This window comes from Oncorhynchus masou, chromosome 23 (assembly GCF_036934945.1).
Source record: "Oncorhynchus masou masou isolate Uvic2021 chromosome 23, UVic_Omas_1.1, whole genome shotgun sequence".
Classification (NCBI taxonomy): Eukaryota; Metazoa; Chordata; class Actinopteri; order Salmoniformes; family Salmonidae; genus Oncorhynchus; species Oncorhynchus masou.
In genome coordinates, this window is record NC_088234.1 from 22,712,821 (window position 1) to 22,732,332 (window position 19,512).

Genomic DNA, 19,512 nt, shown 5'->3' on the forward strand with positions numbered 1-19,512 from the left:
AATCAATCCCTCTACCAGTCTGCTGTTCCCACATGCTTCAAGAGGGCCACCATTGTTCATGTTCCCAAGAAAGCTAAGGTAACTGAGCTAAACGACTACCGCCCCGTAGCACTCACTTCCGTCATCATGAAGTGCTTTGAGAGACTAGTCAAGGACAATATCACCTCCACCCTACCTGACACCCTAGACCCACTCCAATTTGCTTACCGCCCAAATAGGTCCACAGACGACGCAATCTCAACCACACTTCACACTGCCCTAACCCATCTGGACAAGAGGAATACCTATGTGAGAATGCTGTTCATCGACTACAGCTCGGCATTTTACACCATAGTACCCTCCAAGCTCGTCATCAAGCTCGAGACCCTGGGTCTCGACCGCCTCCCTGTGCAACTGGGTACTGGACTTCCTGACGGGCCGCCTCCAGGTGGTGAGGGTAGGCAACAACATCTCCACCACGCTGATCCTCAACACTGGGGCCCCACAAGGGTGCGTTCTGAGCCCTCTCCTGTACTCCCTGTTCACCCACGACTGCGCGGCAACGCACGCCTCCAACTCAAACATCAAGTTTGCGGACGACACAACAGTGGTAGGCTTGATTACCAACAACGACGAGATGGCAGCTTAATGTTTTATCAGAAGCAATTGCATAGTATTTTCCTCGACATTAAACTCTGCCAGAAATAAGCGCTACACAGAGATTGAGGCTGAGGTTGACTCTTTGGAGAGAGAGCTGACGGATGCATTCTCAGAGGAGAGGTCAAATAAACTCTTAGCATTGAGAGGGGAATTCAACGCACTCTCATTGCACAAAGCTGATTTTTTTATGCACTGAACTAAACAGAAATATTTTCATGGGGACAGACCTAGTAGATTGCTTGCTCTGTGGCAGAAGCAGAATGAATTTAAGACATCAATTAATGCTATACGCTTAAGTTATGGCCAAGTAGTCACAGATCCTGAATAAATAAATTACATTTTTAAATATTTGTTATAGTGCCTTTTACTCATCAGAAGCTACACTTGATTTGCAAAGGAGCAAGTTATTTATGCAGAATTTGGCTTTAACTAAATGGGATTGATTAGACAGAGCTGCTGGAACAACCCGTAACCTTAGAAGAGCTGGGGACGCGGTCAGGGCTTTACAAAAAGGGAAATCTCCCTTGCTTTTTTTTATTTTACCTTTATTTAACTAGGCAAGTCAGTTAAGAACAAATTCTTATTTTCAATGACGGCCTAGGAACAGTGGGTTAACTGCCTGTTCAGGGGCAGAACGACAGATTCGTACCTTGTCAGCTCGGGGGTTTGAACTTGCAACTTTCCGGTTACTAGTCCAACACTCTAACCACTAGGCTACCCTGCCGCTTGATGGAACTATATCTGGTTCTATGGGATAAAGTAGATCCCCTGATTTTGGACTCCATTAATTATGCTCTTGAGACTGGGTCACTCCATAGGGACCAGGACATTGCATGAATTACTCTGCTACTGAAGAAGGGAAAAGACTCGCTTGAATGTTCTTGTTACCGAACAGTCTCCCTGATTTGTGGGATGCAAAGTTAAATGCAAAAGTATTGGCCATGTGTATTGATCTCTTGGTGTGTAAGTTAATACACCATGACCAAACTGGCTTTGTTAAAAGGGAGATTGGCTGCAGATAATGTACGCATGTTATTGACATTGCTGACAATTTACGTCACGACTACTCTGCTTTGTCACTTGATGTTGAAAAGGCAGAATGGGGACATCTATGGATTGTTTTGGAGCAGTTTGCGTTCAATCATAATTTCATCTCTATGATAAAAACATTATTCAACAGCGTCAGTGACAACTGGTACCTGTCAACCGTCTCCATTTCTAGTACAACAGCGATCTCGAAAAGATTGTCCTATGTCCCCACTGCTCTTTGCTCTGTCACTAGAGCCCTTTGCACAGGCTGTCAGAGAAAGTATGACTATGTCTCCAATTGCAATTCATGGGTCTACAAACTTTATCTCACGTCATACAGATGACATCATTCTGTTCCTCTTCAATGTTGGGTCCTCTCTCTCTCTCATGTACTGGAGTTGTTTGATGAGTTGGCTGGATACAAGATAAACTGGACCAAATCTGTGTTCCTCTAAATGAAGCAGCTATGCTCAGTTACCCTCTTTTGAACCAATAAGCACCAGCTTTACTTATTTGGAGGTTAAAATACATCCTACTTTGCAGAAAATTGTTAGAGACAACTTCTATGGCCTGTTGCAAAACATTAACTAGGATTTGCAGAGGTGGTCTAATCTAACTATTGTTACAGGGCAGAGTTACCCCAGTGAAAATGAATATCTTGCCCCGGGTTAACTTTTAATTCTTTATGATCCCTTTATCGCCACCTCCAACGTTTATCTCTAACTTTATACGAAGTGGAAAAGGGGCTAGGATCAAACTCCCTACTTTGCAGCATGCTAAATACACAGGAGGTTCTCAACTTATATCGTTGGGCTTTTTAAATAAGAGCATTACAAGTGTGAATGGACCGTCAATCACTTGTACCTTGGAGAGCTGTTGAATCTGGTTAAACCACATCGACTAAAACAGTTTGTATTTGCTGGGGTTGTAGCACAGTTCTGAACTCCGTGAATATATGGAAGAGGGTGTAAAAGTTAATAGTTCGTCAGGTCATCTCCAATATGGAACCATTTCAAATAATTGCAGTTGGACATCCTTTCACACAGGCCTCTTGGTCTTCAAAGGGTGTTTATGTTTTGAAGGATCACATTCATTTCAAATCAAAGTATTTATAAAGCCCTTGTAGTATCAGCAGATGTCACAAAGAGCTTATACAGAAACCCAGCCTAAAACCCCAAACAGCAAGCAATGCAGATGTAGAAACAGATATATTTATATTGAGATTGGCTTTGCACAGATTTCAGGATATTAAAGACAACTATTCCCTGCCAGAATCCTCATACTACCTGCATCTGCAGTTAAGGTCAGCTATGAGTGCTTATAGTGTACCCTGGAATTTGCCCTTGCCACCCAATGGCAGGCTGGATAGGTCCAGATAGGAGTTTTAGAGGACTAGTAGCAGAGATATATGACACACTTGCAGGGAAGACTTATAAAATATTACCCATGGAGGTGGTATGGGAGACAGAGTTGGAGAGGATGGGATTAAAACCTGATTGGGATAGGATATGGTCAAATCTGAGTGAGGGGTCTATGAATCTTAGCCAGCTCATTCACTTCAAATTGATTTACAGAAAATATGCAATTCCATATAAATGTTTTCTGATAAAATAATAAATCCAAACTGCACACACTGTACAAACAATGTTGTTGGTACTGTTCCTGGGATTGTCTAGTCACACACACATTTTGGAGTGACATATGCTCAGTGCTGTCAAGATTGATGATGGTAAGTCTTATCTCAGATCCTTACCTGTGCCTGCTGAATGATGATTCATCTTTATCTTTGACACTTATTCCACATCGAATTCTACTAGCTGGATTTACAGCAGCAAAGAAAACTATTGTGCAGTTACGGTGGAATTCGGGGGTTGGCTCTGGAAATTGACTATATGTTTTCCAAAATATTGCCCATTTGGAATGCACAACAGCAAAACAATAGGGCGATGCCGTCCACAGTGCAGCATGGGCAGGGATATCCTCCGCCCTAAGAGACCGACTGGTTGGATGACTTACCTCTCTTTTCTTCCCCTTTTTTTGTTCCTTTTTGACTATCTCTACTATTTGAGAAGTTTGCGACGGGCTGTTGGTGGGAGATGGGTGGGAGGCTTGGCCAAACTTGTACATTCAATTGTATTTTACTTCTGTGATTTTTCATGGGCTGGAGCTGCATGTACAGTATAACTCCAAATATTTTTTTATCAAGGCCAAGGTAGGAGAATTGTATTCGTTTGTTATCCTTGAATTGGCTTAGTGTTTATTCTTTGAGGTGGGGAAAAGATCATGCATTACTAGATGCTGTCAGCAGACTAGTCCCAGATGTTTTGGAATGCTTCTATTTAGTGTCTGGTTTTAATGCTCACGTAGGGGTTTCTTTTCTCTCCACAGTCTCTCTTCCTACCCCACGGTGATAGGTACTCCATGTATAACATTGTTTGGGCCTCCCACACAATGGCACAGCATTCTAAGGCACTGTATCGTAGTGCAAGAGATATCACTACAGACCCGGGTTCAGTCCCAGGCTGTGTCGTAGCCAGCCCGTGACCATGGCCCAGCGTCGTTCGGGTTAGGGGAGGGTTTGGTCGGCCGGCATGTCCTTATCCCATCACGCTCTAACGACTCCTTGTGGCGGGCCGGGCGTGCTGATTCATGTCGCCAGTTGTACAGTGTTTCCTCTGACACATTGGTGCGGCTGGCTTCCTGGTTAAGCGAGCAGTGTGTCAAGAAGCATTACGGCTTGACAGGGTCGTGTTTCAGAGGATGCATGGCACTCGACCTTCGCTTCTCCCGCGTCCGGATGGGAGTTGCAGTGAAGGGACAAGACTGTAACTACCAATTGAATATCCCCAAATTGGGGAGAAAAGGAGTAAAAAAAAACATTGTGTGTTTGGGATCACACGTGTGTTATGTCTGTTCTTTTTTGTCAATGCAATTTCATTTTTGCAGAAATTATTTTTTGCTGTTGTTGTGTGAACTCAAACTAATTACACAAACAAAGTAAGAACATTGAGGGAATTATCTGTTCACCCTAATACAAATATTGTATGCAGTGTGAATTACGGTTGAGATATGAGCTCCCTTAAATGCAACAAAAGTCAATGTTTCAGGGGGCTCGAATTGAACCATTCACATATTTCTTTCAAATGCAATGTTGGACTGACAAGGTGGTAAATATGACAATAAAGCTTCAACAATTGAAATCAGTATTTGGATAGGTCAAGGCAGAGTGCACTATTAACAATACTTACTGGAATTGCTGCTCCTGGCCATGTTTTCTGTGTCATTCCTCATCGCTCCAAAAGCAGGGAAATTCATGGTGGTCTTGGAGTTTGACACTTTACCGCAAAGTAGGATGTTCAGACTGCCAAATGCATCTGCTCTGAAATCCAGCCTATCAGCGGCCTTGAACAACATTGAGTTCTGCAACTTGTTTATCTGTATTGGTGGGGGTGTCATTGGAGGAAGATGCACAACTACATTTCAGAACATCACAGTATAGTACTTAATCTATTGACTTCAAGACAACAAATTGATATGATTACAACCCAATATCTTGCAATTTCTCAATAGACTTGTCTTTAAATTTCCGTTATTGTTATTGATTACAATGAGTCATACAAGCCCAGGTCACTAGGCGACACAGGTGTTCTCAACAGAAACTAATACTGAATGTTATTGGATTTCCATGTAGGCCCACTGTCCTTCAGATGGTAAATAACTACCACACCCACCTCATCAATCACGGTTAAGGCATCCTCTGTAGTTTTTCTCACTAATCCAAAGGTCTCGGACGGAGCCAAATCCAAAGCTGAAGGTAGCTAAATGAGGGAATAAGAAGTTGATTTAGCAAACATTGTTGATTTCTATTCAATATACAATGTGTATTTGTTTGTAACAGGCTCAGTGTTTTAAATTATGTATTTTACAACTTAATGTTAGATGGTTCCTCAATCTGAATTGCACTTATGAGTTGCCCTTATCACTCCCACTGATTTTTAGCTAGCGTTGGTTAAAGTTCGCTCATGTTCGTAGTGGCTATTAATAAAAAACAAAACAACGATGGATTACAGTTTATTCTAGCCCATAGACTACTTTCACAGTGAGAAACCTTCTAAGATGATGTTGTAAAATACTGTACTTCCCCTTCAAGCTAACACCTCAGATGTTACCTCAAACACCTCAAGTGTTTGCAACAAAACTGGCCGACAGAGAGTAGTTCTGCATTTCCCTTTTCAGGTGCATGTCTTCAGTTTAAAATAATGGTTGCTTGAGGATATACAGCACTCTATAAAGTGCTGTTACTGTAACAATGGGAAAACAGCCAAGATGCAGCATTTTTCCAACAGTGCCCTCCTTCAAAAGCATTGGGTGCATGAGGCCTGTGGTAAGTTTTAGTCTAAGCGATGTCAAAACCAATATCTTCCCCAACAATGTTTATTGTGGATGTATTTTTATAAAATGGCAGGAATATGACTCATAGCCATACCACATATCTGATGTTTAGAACACAATGGCCCAAGGCAGCCCAGCCACTGCACGTGTCCTTTGAAACGCTATCATTTCCATGTGTCAGGAATATGCTAACATGAGTCCCCCATTGAACCTTCACTGAGAAAAACAATATAGCTCAAATCCATAGAGGGAGAGTGCTAAAGAGAGAAAATGAATCCTAAATCCCCCAGTTGTATTTATGAAAAGTTTAAGCCACAGAGCATTTACAAATTCAAGGAGGTGTCACTCGAATCCCCGTTTATCCTGCAGCCCTCATTGAGTTCTCAGTATATTCATTTTGGTTCAATTTTACCGTCGGCAGCAATACACAAGGAAGCCGAGACGTGCTGATTAGAAAAGCATGGGCATCTCACTTAGGAAATTTGGGATGAAACAGCTTGAAATCACAGCTAAGTAGTCAATGGGCAGAAAGAGAGGTCTTAGGCTGTATCGTATTAATGGCTTGATAAGTAGACCCATGGCACAAGGCAATCTCTCAGAGCCATTGGGTGAACTCTATGATGTTTCGCTCTTTATTCTCCGCATGATCTGTCATTTCTTAGCTGTGTTTCCAAGGGAGGCTAGAGCATGGAATGGTGTTACAAAAATAGAACATTCATTTCATTGTGGACTCCGAAACCACAAAGGTTACCAAGACAGTGACCTTACTAGATGTAATGGGAACTTTAATGGATACTGTAACTTCAGAAGGAATGTCCCCAAAAGAACCTCCTCAGATTTTTGTTGTTTCAGAGTTCATAACATCCAAGCACCCTACTTTGTCACTGAAAATGAGTCTGGGACAAAAACTTATGTTACTTTGACCTTATGTAATAGCTCTGTAATTTACTGTACTTTCACAACACAGTATGACTGGTTACTACAATACATTTACAATGTGATGGGGGCTATATCTTAATGTTGTTTCAGAATGTGTAGTTGATTCTGTTGATGCTATTGACGTCACACAGTTTATTCGGAAAGCATTTAGACCCCTTGACGTCTTACATTTTGATAAGTGGACAGCCTTATTCGAAAATGGATTAAATAAAAACAATCCTCAATAATCTACACACAGTACCACATAATGACAAAGCAAAAACTGGTTTTTTGAAATGTGTATAAATTTAGACCCTTTACTCAGTACTTTGTTGAAGCACCTTTGGCAGTGATTACAGCCTCGAGTCTTCTTAGGTAAGATGCCACAAGCTTGGCACACCTGTATCTGGGGAGTTTCTCCCATTCTTCTCTGCAGATCCTCTCAAGCTCTGTGAGGTTGGATGGGGAGTGTCGCTGCACAGCTATTTTCAGGTCTCTCCAGAGATCAATTGGGTTCAAGTCTGGGCTCTGGCTGGCCACTCAAGGACATTCAGAAACTTGTCCTGAAGCCACTCCTGCGTTGTCCTGGCTGTGTGCTTAGGGTTGTTGTCCTGTTGGAAGGGGAACCTTCGCCTCAGTCTGAACACTCTGGAGCAGGTTTTATCAAGGGTCTTTCTGTGCATTGCTCCGTTCATCTTTCCCTCGATCCTGACTAGTCTCCCAGTCCCTGTCATTGTAAAACCTCCCAACAGCATGATGCTGCCACCATCATCATGGAGAGTCTTCATACCCAGGAAGACTCGAGGCCGTAATTGCAACACTTTTGCTTTGTCTTTATGGGATATTATGTGTAGATTGATGAGGAAAATAAACAATTTAATCAATTTTAGAATAAGGTTTTAACGTAACAAAATATGTGAAAGGTCACGGGGTCTGAATACTTTCCAAATGCACTTTATATTGCACTAGTTCCACCAGCCATCAGTATTATCAGGACGTTGTGTTCTTATGTATTCCTGTGTGTCTTTATTGTCCCTGTAGCTATGTGCCCAATGCTGGTGACAAATCCAATTTCCGCTCTGGGGATAAATTACTTTTATTCAATTAAATGATTCTATGTTTAAAACACACTACCAACCACTTTGTTTTCCAGAAAATATACACGTTGCAAAAGTAATATTTCTAAACTACTGTAATGTGCACCTGGACCCTTGTAAGACAAGAAGATAGCACTGGTTACTTTCTGTACAATGATCCCTATAACCTCACGATATTGTGCTCTGTGTTCCCTTAAAAATATATATTATGTCTCAACACAACTAAATCACCCACTACCACTCAATGCTGTCTCGATAAACCCAGACTACATTTTTTTTATTTCTAAAGTCCCTTTCTTTATGTATTTGTTATCACCACTTTTCTTCAACCCCAAGCTCTCAGTGTGTGAAAGGGTATTTTTTCCCCCCTCCATTTTGCTCAGGGGGGCCAGATGAATTTTTTTTGCCATATCTTGTCTGGCATTTTCTTCGATGACTGAAAATGCCTCCAAGCTTAAGTTGTTCAAATGGCTTTTTTTCCCCTCCATGAACTTCTTGCCTCATCACTTATTCATTGCTTTTGCTGTCTCACAAATTTTCTCTCAAAGATAAACTGGGAAGGGAAGTGGACACTTTTGTCGCCTCTACAGGAAGTAAGGTTTCAATGAAATCCAGCAAATATCAATGCTAAATAAATCTAATTGTTTCTACTTTACAACGGTTAGTGGAGACCAAGAGAGGAGGAGCATAGAGAACAAAATTGAATTAAAGAGGTTGTACAGACATCTGGCCTCTGGTGCTCTTGAGCCAAAAGGGGTCCTGTAAATGGACAGATATTGGCCAGAGATGACCTAATTTGACTAAAAGGTATATAACTACCCACGCCCATGAGCAAAAGCATATTGTTAGCCAAAAACAAAGGATTGTGTGGTTTCTTGCGTTAAGTGACTGAACATCACAAAAGCATCTTTAATGAAGCGCAAAACTCAGCTTCTCAGGCTTAGGACAAATCTCCCTCACCTTGGGTTTTAATCAAACCTACTTTGCCCCCACAGCCATCCAGACCGTTATATCATCATGCCAACGTAATATATACATTTCTAATTTTGTCAGAAAGTCGTTGTCATTGCAAGTTAAAGCGTAACGTTAGATAGATAGCTAACGTTAGCTGGCTGGCTCGCTAGAACATTAGGTGTATGATCTGTGTAGTAATATCACAGAAAGTAATTTGCATTGCTAGTTATAGCCTAATGTTAGCTAGTTAACTAACACTGGAAACTAGTTGGCTAGCTTTAGCTAGCTATGACAATCTGTTTGTATTGCTAGTACTCTATGGATTGGGATTATGGTTCATTGTTTAGCTAGCTGCATGTCTAAACAAAAGACTCCAAGTTCCAGCGTACTGTTCGCTATCTAATGTTAGCTGGCTGGCTCATTAGCTAATATTCTTGAGACTAACATATTTCAAAGGTGCAATAAACCAAGCAGGTTAAAATGGTGAGTGCCTTTGACAGTTTTGACCTCATTAGGCTCTGTTTGGTGCAAGATTGAAAAAGTGAACTCATGCATTGGAGTCAATGAGGTACAAGACACAAGATTCAGTAAGGAAAGTACTCCAGAGAGTGCAATCTAGAACATAAACCCAAATGGTTGCCAACTTCACACACTCATGGCAAAATCTATAGATATAGTGCTGTCAGTATAGTGCTGTCAGGTCCATCATTATTGGCACCATTGGAAAAAAAGAGTGAAATAAATAACACACACACTGAGTTATAAAGTATGCACATGATTTGTTTTACTACTATATTATTTGAAACGAATACAGTTAAAACCAAATAGATTTTGTTACACAAGTAATATTTTTTTCTCTCAAAAAGATAGGGGGTCAAAATTATAGGCAACACTCTTTTCAATACCTGTCAATATCTCACCTTACGAGGATAATGGCACTAAGCATTTTTCTAAAATGTTTCATGAGATTGAAGAGCACGTTGGGATCTTAGACCATTCTTAGACCATTCCTACATATATAATCTTTCCAGATCCTTGATACCCTTCGTCTGCACTTATGGGATGCCCTCTTCCATTGAAAACCATTAGGTTCAAGTCCAGAGACCAATATGGCCTTTGCAAAATGTTGTTCTTTGTGGATTTTGATGTGCTTGGGGTTATTGTCTTGCTACAATATCCACTTGTGGCCAAGTTTCAGCCTCCTGGCAGAGGCAACCAGGATTTAGGTTCAAAGGTCCTGGTACTGGGCAAAATACAGCATCAAAATAACCAAATAACATTAAAGATCCACCACCATATTTTACAGTAGGTATGGGGTTCTTTTCTGCATTTGATTCCTATTTTCGATGCCAAACCCACCACTGGTGTTCATGTCATCTGACCATACGGTACTAATCGCCAATACCGTTTAGCAAACTCTAAGCGTTTACATTTGTTGGATGACATAAAAAAAGAGCTATTTGGCAGTAGCTAACATAGATTTCAAACGATTAAGAGCCACAAAGAGAAAAGGTCAATTAAGAAGCAAGTAAAATACACAATGAAGTAAACAGCACAATCAAGTTACATTTACATAATTGAGTGGTCGACCTAATTCGATTTAACTTACATTGGTGAGCATTTTCCTTGGATCCAGGTTTTGTAGGAACACTTCTCTGGTTTGTCTCAACTGCTGCGCTGTGAGGGAGCAGCTGACGTTCTGAAAGGCCTCCTTGTCAAAGGCGCGGTTGAATTCCACGTATCTATCAAGAGCTGTTCCACTGCAAAGGGTGATCCTCAGATCGTCTTGCCTTGAAATGCCCATCATCTGGTGAAAGGACAGGATGAGCGTCAGAAGTGTTAGCCGTGAAATAGAAACCCATCTGATTCAGCTTTCTTACCTGGACTTTTATTTGTGTACTTTGCACACACACACACAAGCACACACACACCAAGCAGCCTTGTCAGAGAGGAGCGTATAGCCTGGCACAAATAATAGTCTTCCTCCTCCTCGTCTGACATCAGTTAGAACATGGCAAGGTATCGATGTGGAACATCTGAAGGGGCCACTCACAGATCACACTTATCGCTACAACAGCTGCATTTCACCCGAACACAAACGTGCCAGCTAGAGCAGTGTTTCTCAATCAACTCCTGGGGTACCCCCAATGTGTGACATTTGTGGTTTAGCTCAGCGCTAACACATCCGATTTCATTATTCAAGTGCTTGGGGATTGGTTGATTAGTTGAACCAAGTGTGTTAATGCTGGGCTATAACAAAGATGTGCACCCCTAAGAATTGATTGAGAAACATTGACTTCTTAAACTGTAAATTCTCTGCAAAGTCATACAGTATGTCTCTCCTGAATCGATTGGAACAGCCAAGAAATGATGTCCTTGCAATGCATTATTTTCAATCATATGGGTAGGTAGGTAGCCTAGAGGTTGGAGAGGCAGACCTGAAGCCAGAAGGTTGTGTCTTATGTGGGAGAGGGGGTTGACAGAAGAGCAGAAGATTCATTTTGGATTGAAGATTTGCGTTGTGTTTGTTAAAGATGCACTACACAGAAATCCCCTCCGGCATTTCCTGGTTGCTAAAATTCTAATAGTTGACCTAATTTCAGTTTATTGTACCATCTAAACAGTTGTGAAATATATTTTCCATAACAAATATTGTATTTTCTGTTGTTTGAAGATGGTGTACAAAACCGAAAGCAAAAGACACAAAAACAAACCTCAAGAACAGGAAGCATAGAAATAGTGCACATAGAAGATATCTACAGTTTCTTAGACTTGCTTTCAATGAGAATGACAGATCTATAATGTGCATTTGTTCAGGTCACCCAAAACGTTATATCTTGTTGTTTCCAGACCACTCTGCAGTACTATGCTGTGAAAAAAGTTATGCTGACTCACCTCATTCAGGCGAATATTTGAGGTAATCAGACCGTCGGCTACCGTCGATGGCATGGACAAGTTTTCCCTCAGATATGTGGTGAACATTTCATTGTCATTCAGGATACTTCTCAGAGGAATGGGCTGACCTTAAACATGAAGAGCGAGAACAAGTAGTGTGCTTTCACTCGGGCAGAATTCGAATGGATCTGGGAAGAAAACTATTTTTGAGGGAGTTGTATCAGTTTGTTTTTAATAGACATGCATGTAAAACAGTATACTCCATAGGTGTGGCGAACATCAAAGATGGGTTTGGAAAATGTGATGTTCCTTACTCAGTTGATATTGACAGCATCCTACTGATATATTTAAGTGTAGCATTTCCCAAACTGATTTGCTTTGTTTTTTTTGTTTAACATCACTTTGAGAGGCATTTGCTCGTAATCAGAGTTGAAATTGTATTGTATTCCACAGGTGAATTTTGCAATAAAATGTGGATAAGAGCGAGGGAGGGTCACCAGAGGAATTGTTTTAGTGGGAGCTGGCATATCGTTGCTAAACATGCATCAGTCAGTTAAGCAGTCATTTTGTACTGATTAGATGCCCGCTGATAGTCTTGGTCGAAATGACAACATCAAAACCAATCGACTGTTTAATGTAATCCTCCCCGCTTAGGCTGGTGAGAATGTCTGGGTGCAGATCACAAGCCAAATACAGCCCATTACTACTTCACTCCACAATGTTTATCTCTTAGGCTACATGGTTCGTTGAGTATTCTCAAGAAATCTCCTTTTGAAACAAACTCATGAGTAGCGATATCGGAGAATATGCAGAGAACATTTTGACTTGAGCCACATGCATGGCATTGTAATATGGTAGAAAATAAATGATAGTATGTACGTTTAATTCATGCTTATAGGAATACTCATCCTGTCCTTATACTCTTACTAAAACTACTACTACCTCTGTCATTATCATTTTCAACACCATCAATAAGGTAGGACAACATGACACTTGTACAGGTCGAAAGAAAAACATGCTCTGGACTCTGTCTGAACTTGGTTACCGGGCGAGATTGGAGTCCCCACCCCAACACTTTTCAACATCTCCGGTGAGAAGCACAACACAATCACCTTTGCCATTTATATCCCTTTGATATCCCTCTGCCTCTCCCTTGTGCTGTATGACCTTTCGCCATGTCGCTTCAGACAGCGTATCCCATTAATTAAGCCGTGCCTTAGATCTCTGATGGATTTAATCTTGTATATTATGAGCCTGTGACCCCAAAATGCAAATACGGTTTTGGGTGCGATGTTTGTGTGAGCCTCAACAATGGCTGGGCCCACTTTTCCCTATTTGCAAATTAGGTGCCTTGTGAAAATCTGAATATCATCAGGCTAAATGAGCCTAATGCAAAGTAGCAACTTATGAAGATAAACGATCTGCCACTCCACACGGCAAATTAGATCATAAATAATCAGTTGTCATTGTTTTTTCGAGTGATCTCAGAGAATAACAAATCCTCCAAACTGTCACCCTCGTGAATGGGCTACTCTAGTTGATAAAGGACCGTGGTCAAATCTATGGCAAAGTGATTGTCAGTCTGGTAAAGTATTATACTGTTCCAATTACTGCTGAGCCATTAGTCAGTGGCTGTAAAAGCTTTATTATTCATGAGATATTCAAGGTTTGGCTTAGAACTTAGTTCATTAATATGGTCCTCAGTGTATTGAACAGTGAGTACAGGATCAGTTAGGTTGGTGTGCTAAAGTAGATCATCAATGCAATGGGCTCATGATTTTCTAGGGCCCTAAAAAAAACTGTATGAACAATTTGAAAACGGTTAAAACTCGGTACCTTTTTCACGGTTAGATGTCCGTAGAATCAAAACCCACTGGTCCACATCATCGGAAAGCATCTGGATCTTGGTTATGATGGATCTGTTCGCCAGAAGTGACTGTAACTCGATCAACATCCCAGCAATTCTAGTTGGACGGAGGAAGAATATAAAAAGTCTTGGACTTTTGCATGGCTAAATCAAAGATAGCTAATAGGCCTACTTCAAATGTGATGCAAATCACTTTCTAAAGGAACATCAACGGCTAACTGACTACCAAAACCTGCCATTATCAAGGTGAAATAATGTAACTCAAACTAGGATCATTTACAGTAAATTTGGAAATTGTCACTGTAGGTAAATGGCTTGAAAACGGTTGCCCCTCTACATACATGGAATTGTTGAAGTTGTTGACTTGTCCCGGTGCTTCTCCCGGTGTGGAATGGTTTACACATGGGTTGTCTATGTTACACATCATGCCTTGAAGCCAAGGCAGCACCCCGGCGGAAGGCATGGCTTTATTTGGATAATGACCTTGAACCCAAAAAAATAAGCTATGATTTCCATCCATACATGAGCACTTAAAGGTCCTCATCCTCCACCATCTTTCTGCAGCTTTCTGCAGTGTCCTCAGATGATGGCTTCAATTAGGGAATTGCCAAGTGTGTGTGTTCATGTTCTGTGTCAGCTGACTTGTGTGTCAGTGTCAGCTGACTCGGCGGCCATCTTGCGTATTCCCTTATCCACTTTAATAGGGTTTTGACTAGATGGTATACAGCTATGGTCAGAAGTTACTTTTTGTAGCCGGTTAGGAGAACTTTAAAGTTAGGATAATTAACGTAACATGTTAGGAGAAGGGTTAAGGCTTATCTAAAATGCAAAAATTATCCCAGACGCAACTCAAATATGTATATTTTGATGTCACTTTGACATAAGCTGCACTTTGACATAAGCCCATCTAGCCATTACCCTTGGATTTGACATGTCAGGTGAACTCACAACAAGTATGGTGTACATTTTAGGACACCCATTCTCCACCTGACCAAACGTCCCTACTTCCTACTCATACTTTATGTAGGGAGTAGGGGTGTCCGAAAATGTACATTATACTAATGAGAGTTTGTAGGAAGAGTGATACTGAACAGTGTGTCATAGTCGTAGGTATGACATTTGCTGGGCCACGGTGACATTGCTACTTTTTTCAGGTGACAAAGTTACAGCAGAAATTGGAGAAAGGAAGGGACACGCTTGCATTTCACGATTAGAAACATTGTAATTGTAGTGCAATAGATTTCATTTTGGGGGAATTGATATTGTGTCACATTTGGCATACGATTTGTGAGCCTACAGTTTATTTGTGAAGCATCTATTTAAATTGTAAATACTGTGAAGCATCTATTTAAATTGTAAATACTTTATGCAGTTTGCTTAAACTGGGACCATTCTACTTACATTCGCCCTGGTAAATGGGTTGGGTGGTTGATCTCACCCAGACCAGGATGAAGAACAGAAAGAGAGGCCACAACAGCTCCACCACCAGACGCACCTGAATTGAAGATTAAGTAGACAGATTACCTCATGTTAAATCATATTATATTATAGTACAGTATATTACCTCATGAATCCCATACTAGTCTCTGTGTTTGTGTTGCTAATGCCAGTGTTCTAGCCCTAAATGATAGGGGTCGACACTTGTTGCTGTGTTGCTGAAGTGGAGATGGGGTCACATTGTTTGTCGTCACAATAAAATACCTTGTCTATTCAAATCGGCATGCCAAACTCATAGACTTCTGCAACAAATGCCATATAATCTAATATGAATTACATGCCATGCATGTTAGGTTATAACATTTACTGTCCACAATAAATTAAAAAATGCGTACCAGCATTGTTTTGAAACGGTGTTTAAACACGACTATAACAAACCATTAATGATCAAATGCTTAAATACATTCGCAGAATGGCTGATCATTTTCCTTGCCTTTGTTCATCAATTGCATATTTTAGACCCACTTTTGCAAAACCATAAATGCAATTGTCATCAATGAGTACAACATTCACTGTAAAGTGTTCTGTTCACAGAATATCAACAGGTAGTTTTCATCAGAAGAGAAAAAAAGGTTTGCAAATGTGTTCTCTATTTCCAGCTATCAGTAAGTACTACTACACAACATTGTATATGGCTTTAACAGTAGAACACCAGGTACAATATCGGGAAAGATCTGAAGTGATGGTAAGATAATAAAGTGGAGTTACTCCTAAGTTATCATCTCCAACACTGTGACTTTCCATTGTAGAGCTTTGCTTTGGTGTTGACTGTGTCCTATACATTCATATCAGTTGTGGTTCCTCCACTGTATTCACCTTTCCTTGTTTCTACTGGGGAGTGTGTTTCTGCTTGCCGTCGGAACGTCCAAGCCTATGTACAGTTTTGAATGCATGGACTTGGATTGTGATGACACTAATGAATGACAGTGGAAAGGAATTCCACAAATTAACTTTTAACAAGGCACACCGGATAATTGAAATGCATTCCAGATGACTACCTCATGAAGCTGGTTGAGAGAATGCCAAGAGTGTGCAAAGCCGTCATCGTAGCAAAGGGTGGCTACTTTGAAGAAACTCAAATATGAGTAGGTGTGTCCAAACTTTTGACTGGTACTGTACATAAAAAATAGTAATTTTGCATAATTCTGCACCTTTTGATAGTTGTATTACAAATTTTGATCATCATGATTTAGGGACTTCAAAGAAAACAATTTGATGACTAGGATTTTTAAAATGACAGAATAACTTTGTTTTGTCAGATTTGACTCAAGATCAAATCAATTCAAATCATATTTTATTGGTCACATACACATATTTAGCAGACATTATTGTGGGTGTAGCGAAATGCTTGTGTTCCTAGTGCCAACAGGCCAGTAGTATCTAACAATTCACAACAATATACAAACATCTAAAAGTAAAGGAATGGAATTTAGAAACACATAAATATTAGGACGAGCAATGTCGGAGTGGCATTGACTAAAATACTGTAGAATAGAATACAGTATATACATATGAGATGAGTAAACCAGTATGTAAACATTATTACAGTGACTAGAGTTCCATTATTAAAGAGACCAGAGATTCCATGTGTATGTATATAGTGCAGCAGCCACTAAGGTGCAGGGTTGAGTAACCGGGTGGTAGCCGGTCTGTGTGGGTGGACCATTTCAGGTTGTCAGAGATGTGTCCGCCGAGGAACTTGAAGCGTTCCACCTTCTCTACTCCGCCCGTCAATGTGGATAGGGGCGTACTCCCTCTGCTGTTTCCTGATGCCCATGATCAGCTCATTCAGTCATAGGTGAACAGGGAGTACAGGAGGGGGCTGAGCCCGCACCCTTGTGGATCCCCTGTGTTGAGCTTCAGCGAAGTGGAGGTGTTGTTTCCTGCCTTCACCACCCAAGCTTAATGATGAGTTTGGAGGGTACTAGGGTGTTGAAGGCTGAGTTATAGTCAATGAACAGCATTCTTATTTAGGTATTGAAGTTGGTCTAGGGTGTCAAGTAAAGTGGAGGTGATATGATCCTGAACTAGTATCTCAAAGCATGATGACAGAAGTGAGTGCTACGGGGCGATAGTCATTTATTTCAGTTATCTTTGCTTTCTTGGGTACAGGAACAATGGTAGACATCTTGAAGCAAGTGGGGACAGCAGACTGGGATAGGGAGAGATTGAATATGTCCATAAAAACATCCCAGCCAGCTGGTCAGCGCATGCTGAGGGGGCGGCTAGGGATGCCGTCTGTTCTCGTAGCCTTGTGAGGGTTAACACAGTTAAATGTCTTACTCACGTTGGCCATGGAGAACAAGAGCCCACAGTCCTTGGGAGCGGACCGCATCGGTGGTACTGTGTTATTCTTAAAGCGGGCGAAGGTGTTTAGCTGGTCTGGGAGCAAGACGCCTGTGTTCGGGAGCAAGACGCCGGTGTTCGGGAGCAAGACGCCGGTGTTCGGGAGCAAGACGCCGGTGTTCGGGAGCAGGACGCCGGTGTTCGGGAGCAAGACGCCGGTGTTCGGGAGCAAGACGCCGGTGTTCGGGAGCAAGACACCGGTGTTCGGGAGCAAGACGCTGGTGTTCAGGAGCAAGACGCCGGTGTTCAGGAGCAAGACGCCGGTGTTCACGACGTGGCTAGTTTTCCCTTTGTCTGTAGACCCTGCAACATACATCTTGTGTCTGAACCACTGAACTGCGATTCCACTTTGTCTCTGTACTGACGTTTTGCCTGTTTGCGTTAACCTTTATGCAGGAAGTCGTGTTCTTTTGAGGAATGTATTAGCAATTGTGACGGTATACTATCATTTTGTTGAATGTATTTACGTTTTGAGAAGGCAACTTCATTTTGAAAATGCATTTCCTGTTTTGCAGAAGGCCACAGAGTTACTTGTCTTGAGAACACGCAATTGAGAAAAACTGTAAAGGTCCTGATGATTCCAGGGAATTTGAAACAAAAACTATAGCAACCCATCTATGATTACCAAAAATGCAGCTCTCTCACAGAGCCGTCAGATGTTTCAGTAAATTGCATCACCTCTGCAAAATCACCTGTTATGTACAAATGTGCTTTTTTCAAATCATTGGGTATGGTTCAGTGACGTGAATGAGAGTTCACTGGAGCATGTGTGTGTATGCACATCGGCGCCTGTGTGTGTGTGTGTGTGTGTGTGTGTGTGTGTGTGTGTGTGTGTGTGTGTGTGTGTGTGTGTGTGTGTGTGTGTGTGTGTGTGTGTGTGTGTGTGTGTGTGTGTGTGTGTGTGTGTGTGTGTGTCAAGGCATAGTCATTGCAGTCAGGTCGGTCGGCTTCTACATCCCTATACCTTTGAGCTTTTACAGAGGATGAGACTGCAAGCTTCACTGAATCCTCCACTCCTCTGCCCGGCCAAAGCTAACTCACCTCGTCTCCTCATACGCTTTCTGCATCCCAAATGGCACCATATTCCCTATTTTGGGCTGCCCATTAAGGCTCTGATCAAAAGTAGTGCACTATATAGGGAATAGGCGATCATTTGGGACACAGGCACTGTCCATCCTGCTATAAATGGAACCTAAACCTGAGTGTCTGGACCCATGGGTCCCTTCCCTTCGTTAATATGTCCACTTCACCACCCGCCCGTATCCCTTCTTACCACATCAAAGATCTCAGCCTTTTATTCCAAATAACCCCGGGGAATGAAGAATGGAGAGAAAAAACGATGGACCAAATGGAGGCTTGATGTGTTCTCTTTTAGTTTTTCTCTTAGTCTATCTCTTCATTTGCCCTTTGCAGAGATGGCTCGGAACACTGTGAATACAATTTCACCGTGGCATGGGAGATGGGAGGCTTTTCACCCCTCCTAGCTAATCAGAATTTCAATGGGACTCTTGCCCTATGCTATCTCACTTAAATGCATCAACTAGCCACACACTTAAATAAAGGGTTCCAAAAGGGTTCTTCGGCTGTCCCCATAGGATAACCCTTTTTGGTTCCATGTAGAACCCTTTTGGGTTCCATGTAGATATTCTGTGGAAATGGTCCTCATGGAACCCAAAAGGGTTCTACTTTGAACCAAAAGGGTTCTAACTGGAATCAAAAAGGGGTTTTCAGATTCTAGATAACTCCTTTTTTTCCCCCTAAGAGTGTAGTCGGTGAACTTGCTAATGTTGAACCAACTCCTATATGCAGCCTGGAAATACTTCTGCCATGGCAACTTGTGTAGCTAAGGGGCAAGGCAGGAGTACCTGCGTTCCCCTC

At 41.6% G+C, this 19,512-nt stretch overlaps 1 protein-coding gene across 3 annotated transcripts in view; it reads right to left on the reverse strand.

Annotated features, from left to right (window-relative positions):
* The window catches only part of LOC135510599 (phospholipid-transporting ATPase ABCA1-like), a 246,065-nt gene that overhangs the window by 202,140 nt on the left and 24,413 nt on the right, over positions 1-19,512 (reverse strand). For all 3 annotated transcript variants that reach the window (XM_064931639.1, XM_064931637.1, XM_064931638.1), the window contains exons 3-9: positions 15,193-15,286; positions 14,133-14,274; positions 13,761-13,888; positions 11,925-12,052; positions 10,639-10,836; positions 5,400-5,486; positions 4,917-5,103 (exon numbers count right to left, since the gene is read on the reverse strand). In XM_064931639.1, the coding sequence (XP_064787711.1) occupies positions 4,917-5,103; positions 5,400-5,486; positions 10,639-10,836; positions 11,925-12,052; positions 13,761-13,888; positions 14,133-14,274; positions 15,193-15,286 (964 nt within the window). The remainder of the gene's footprint in view (positions 1-4,916; positions 5,104-5,399; positions 5,487-10,638; positions 10,837-11,924; positions 12,053-13,760; positions 13,889-14,132; positions 14,275-15,192; positions 15,287-19,512) is intronic.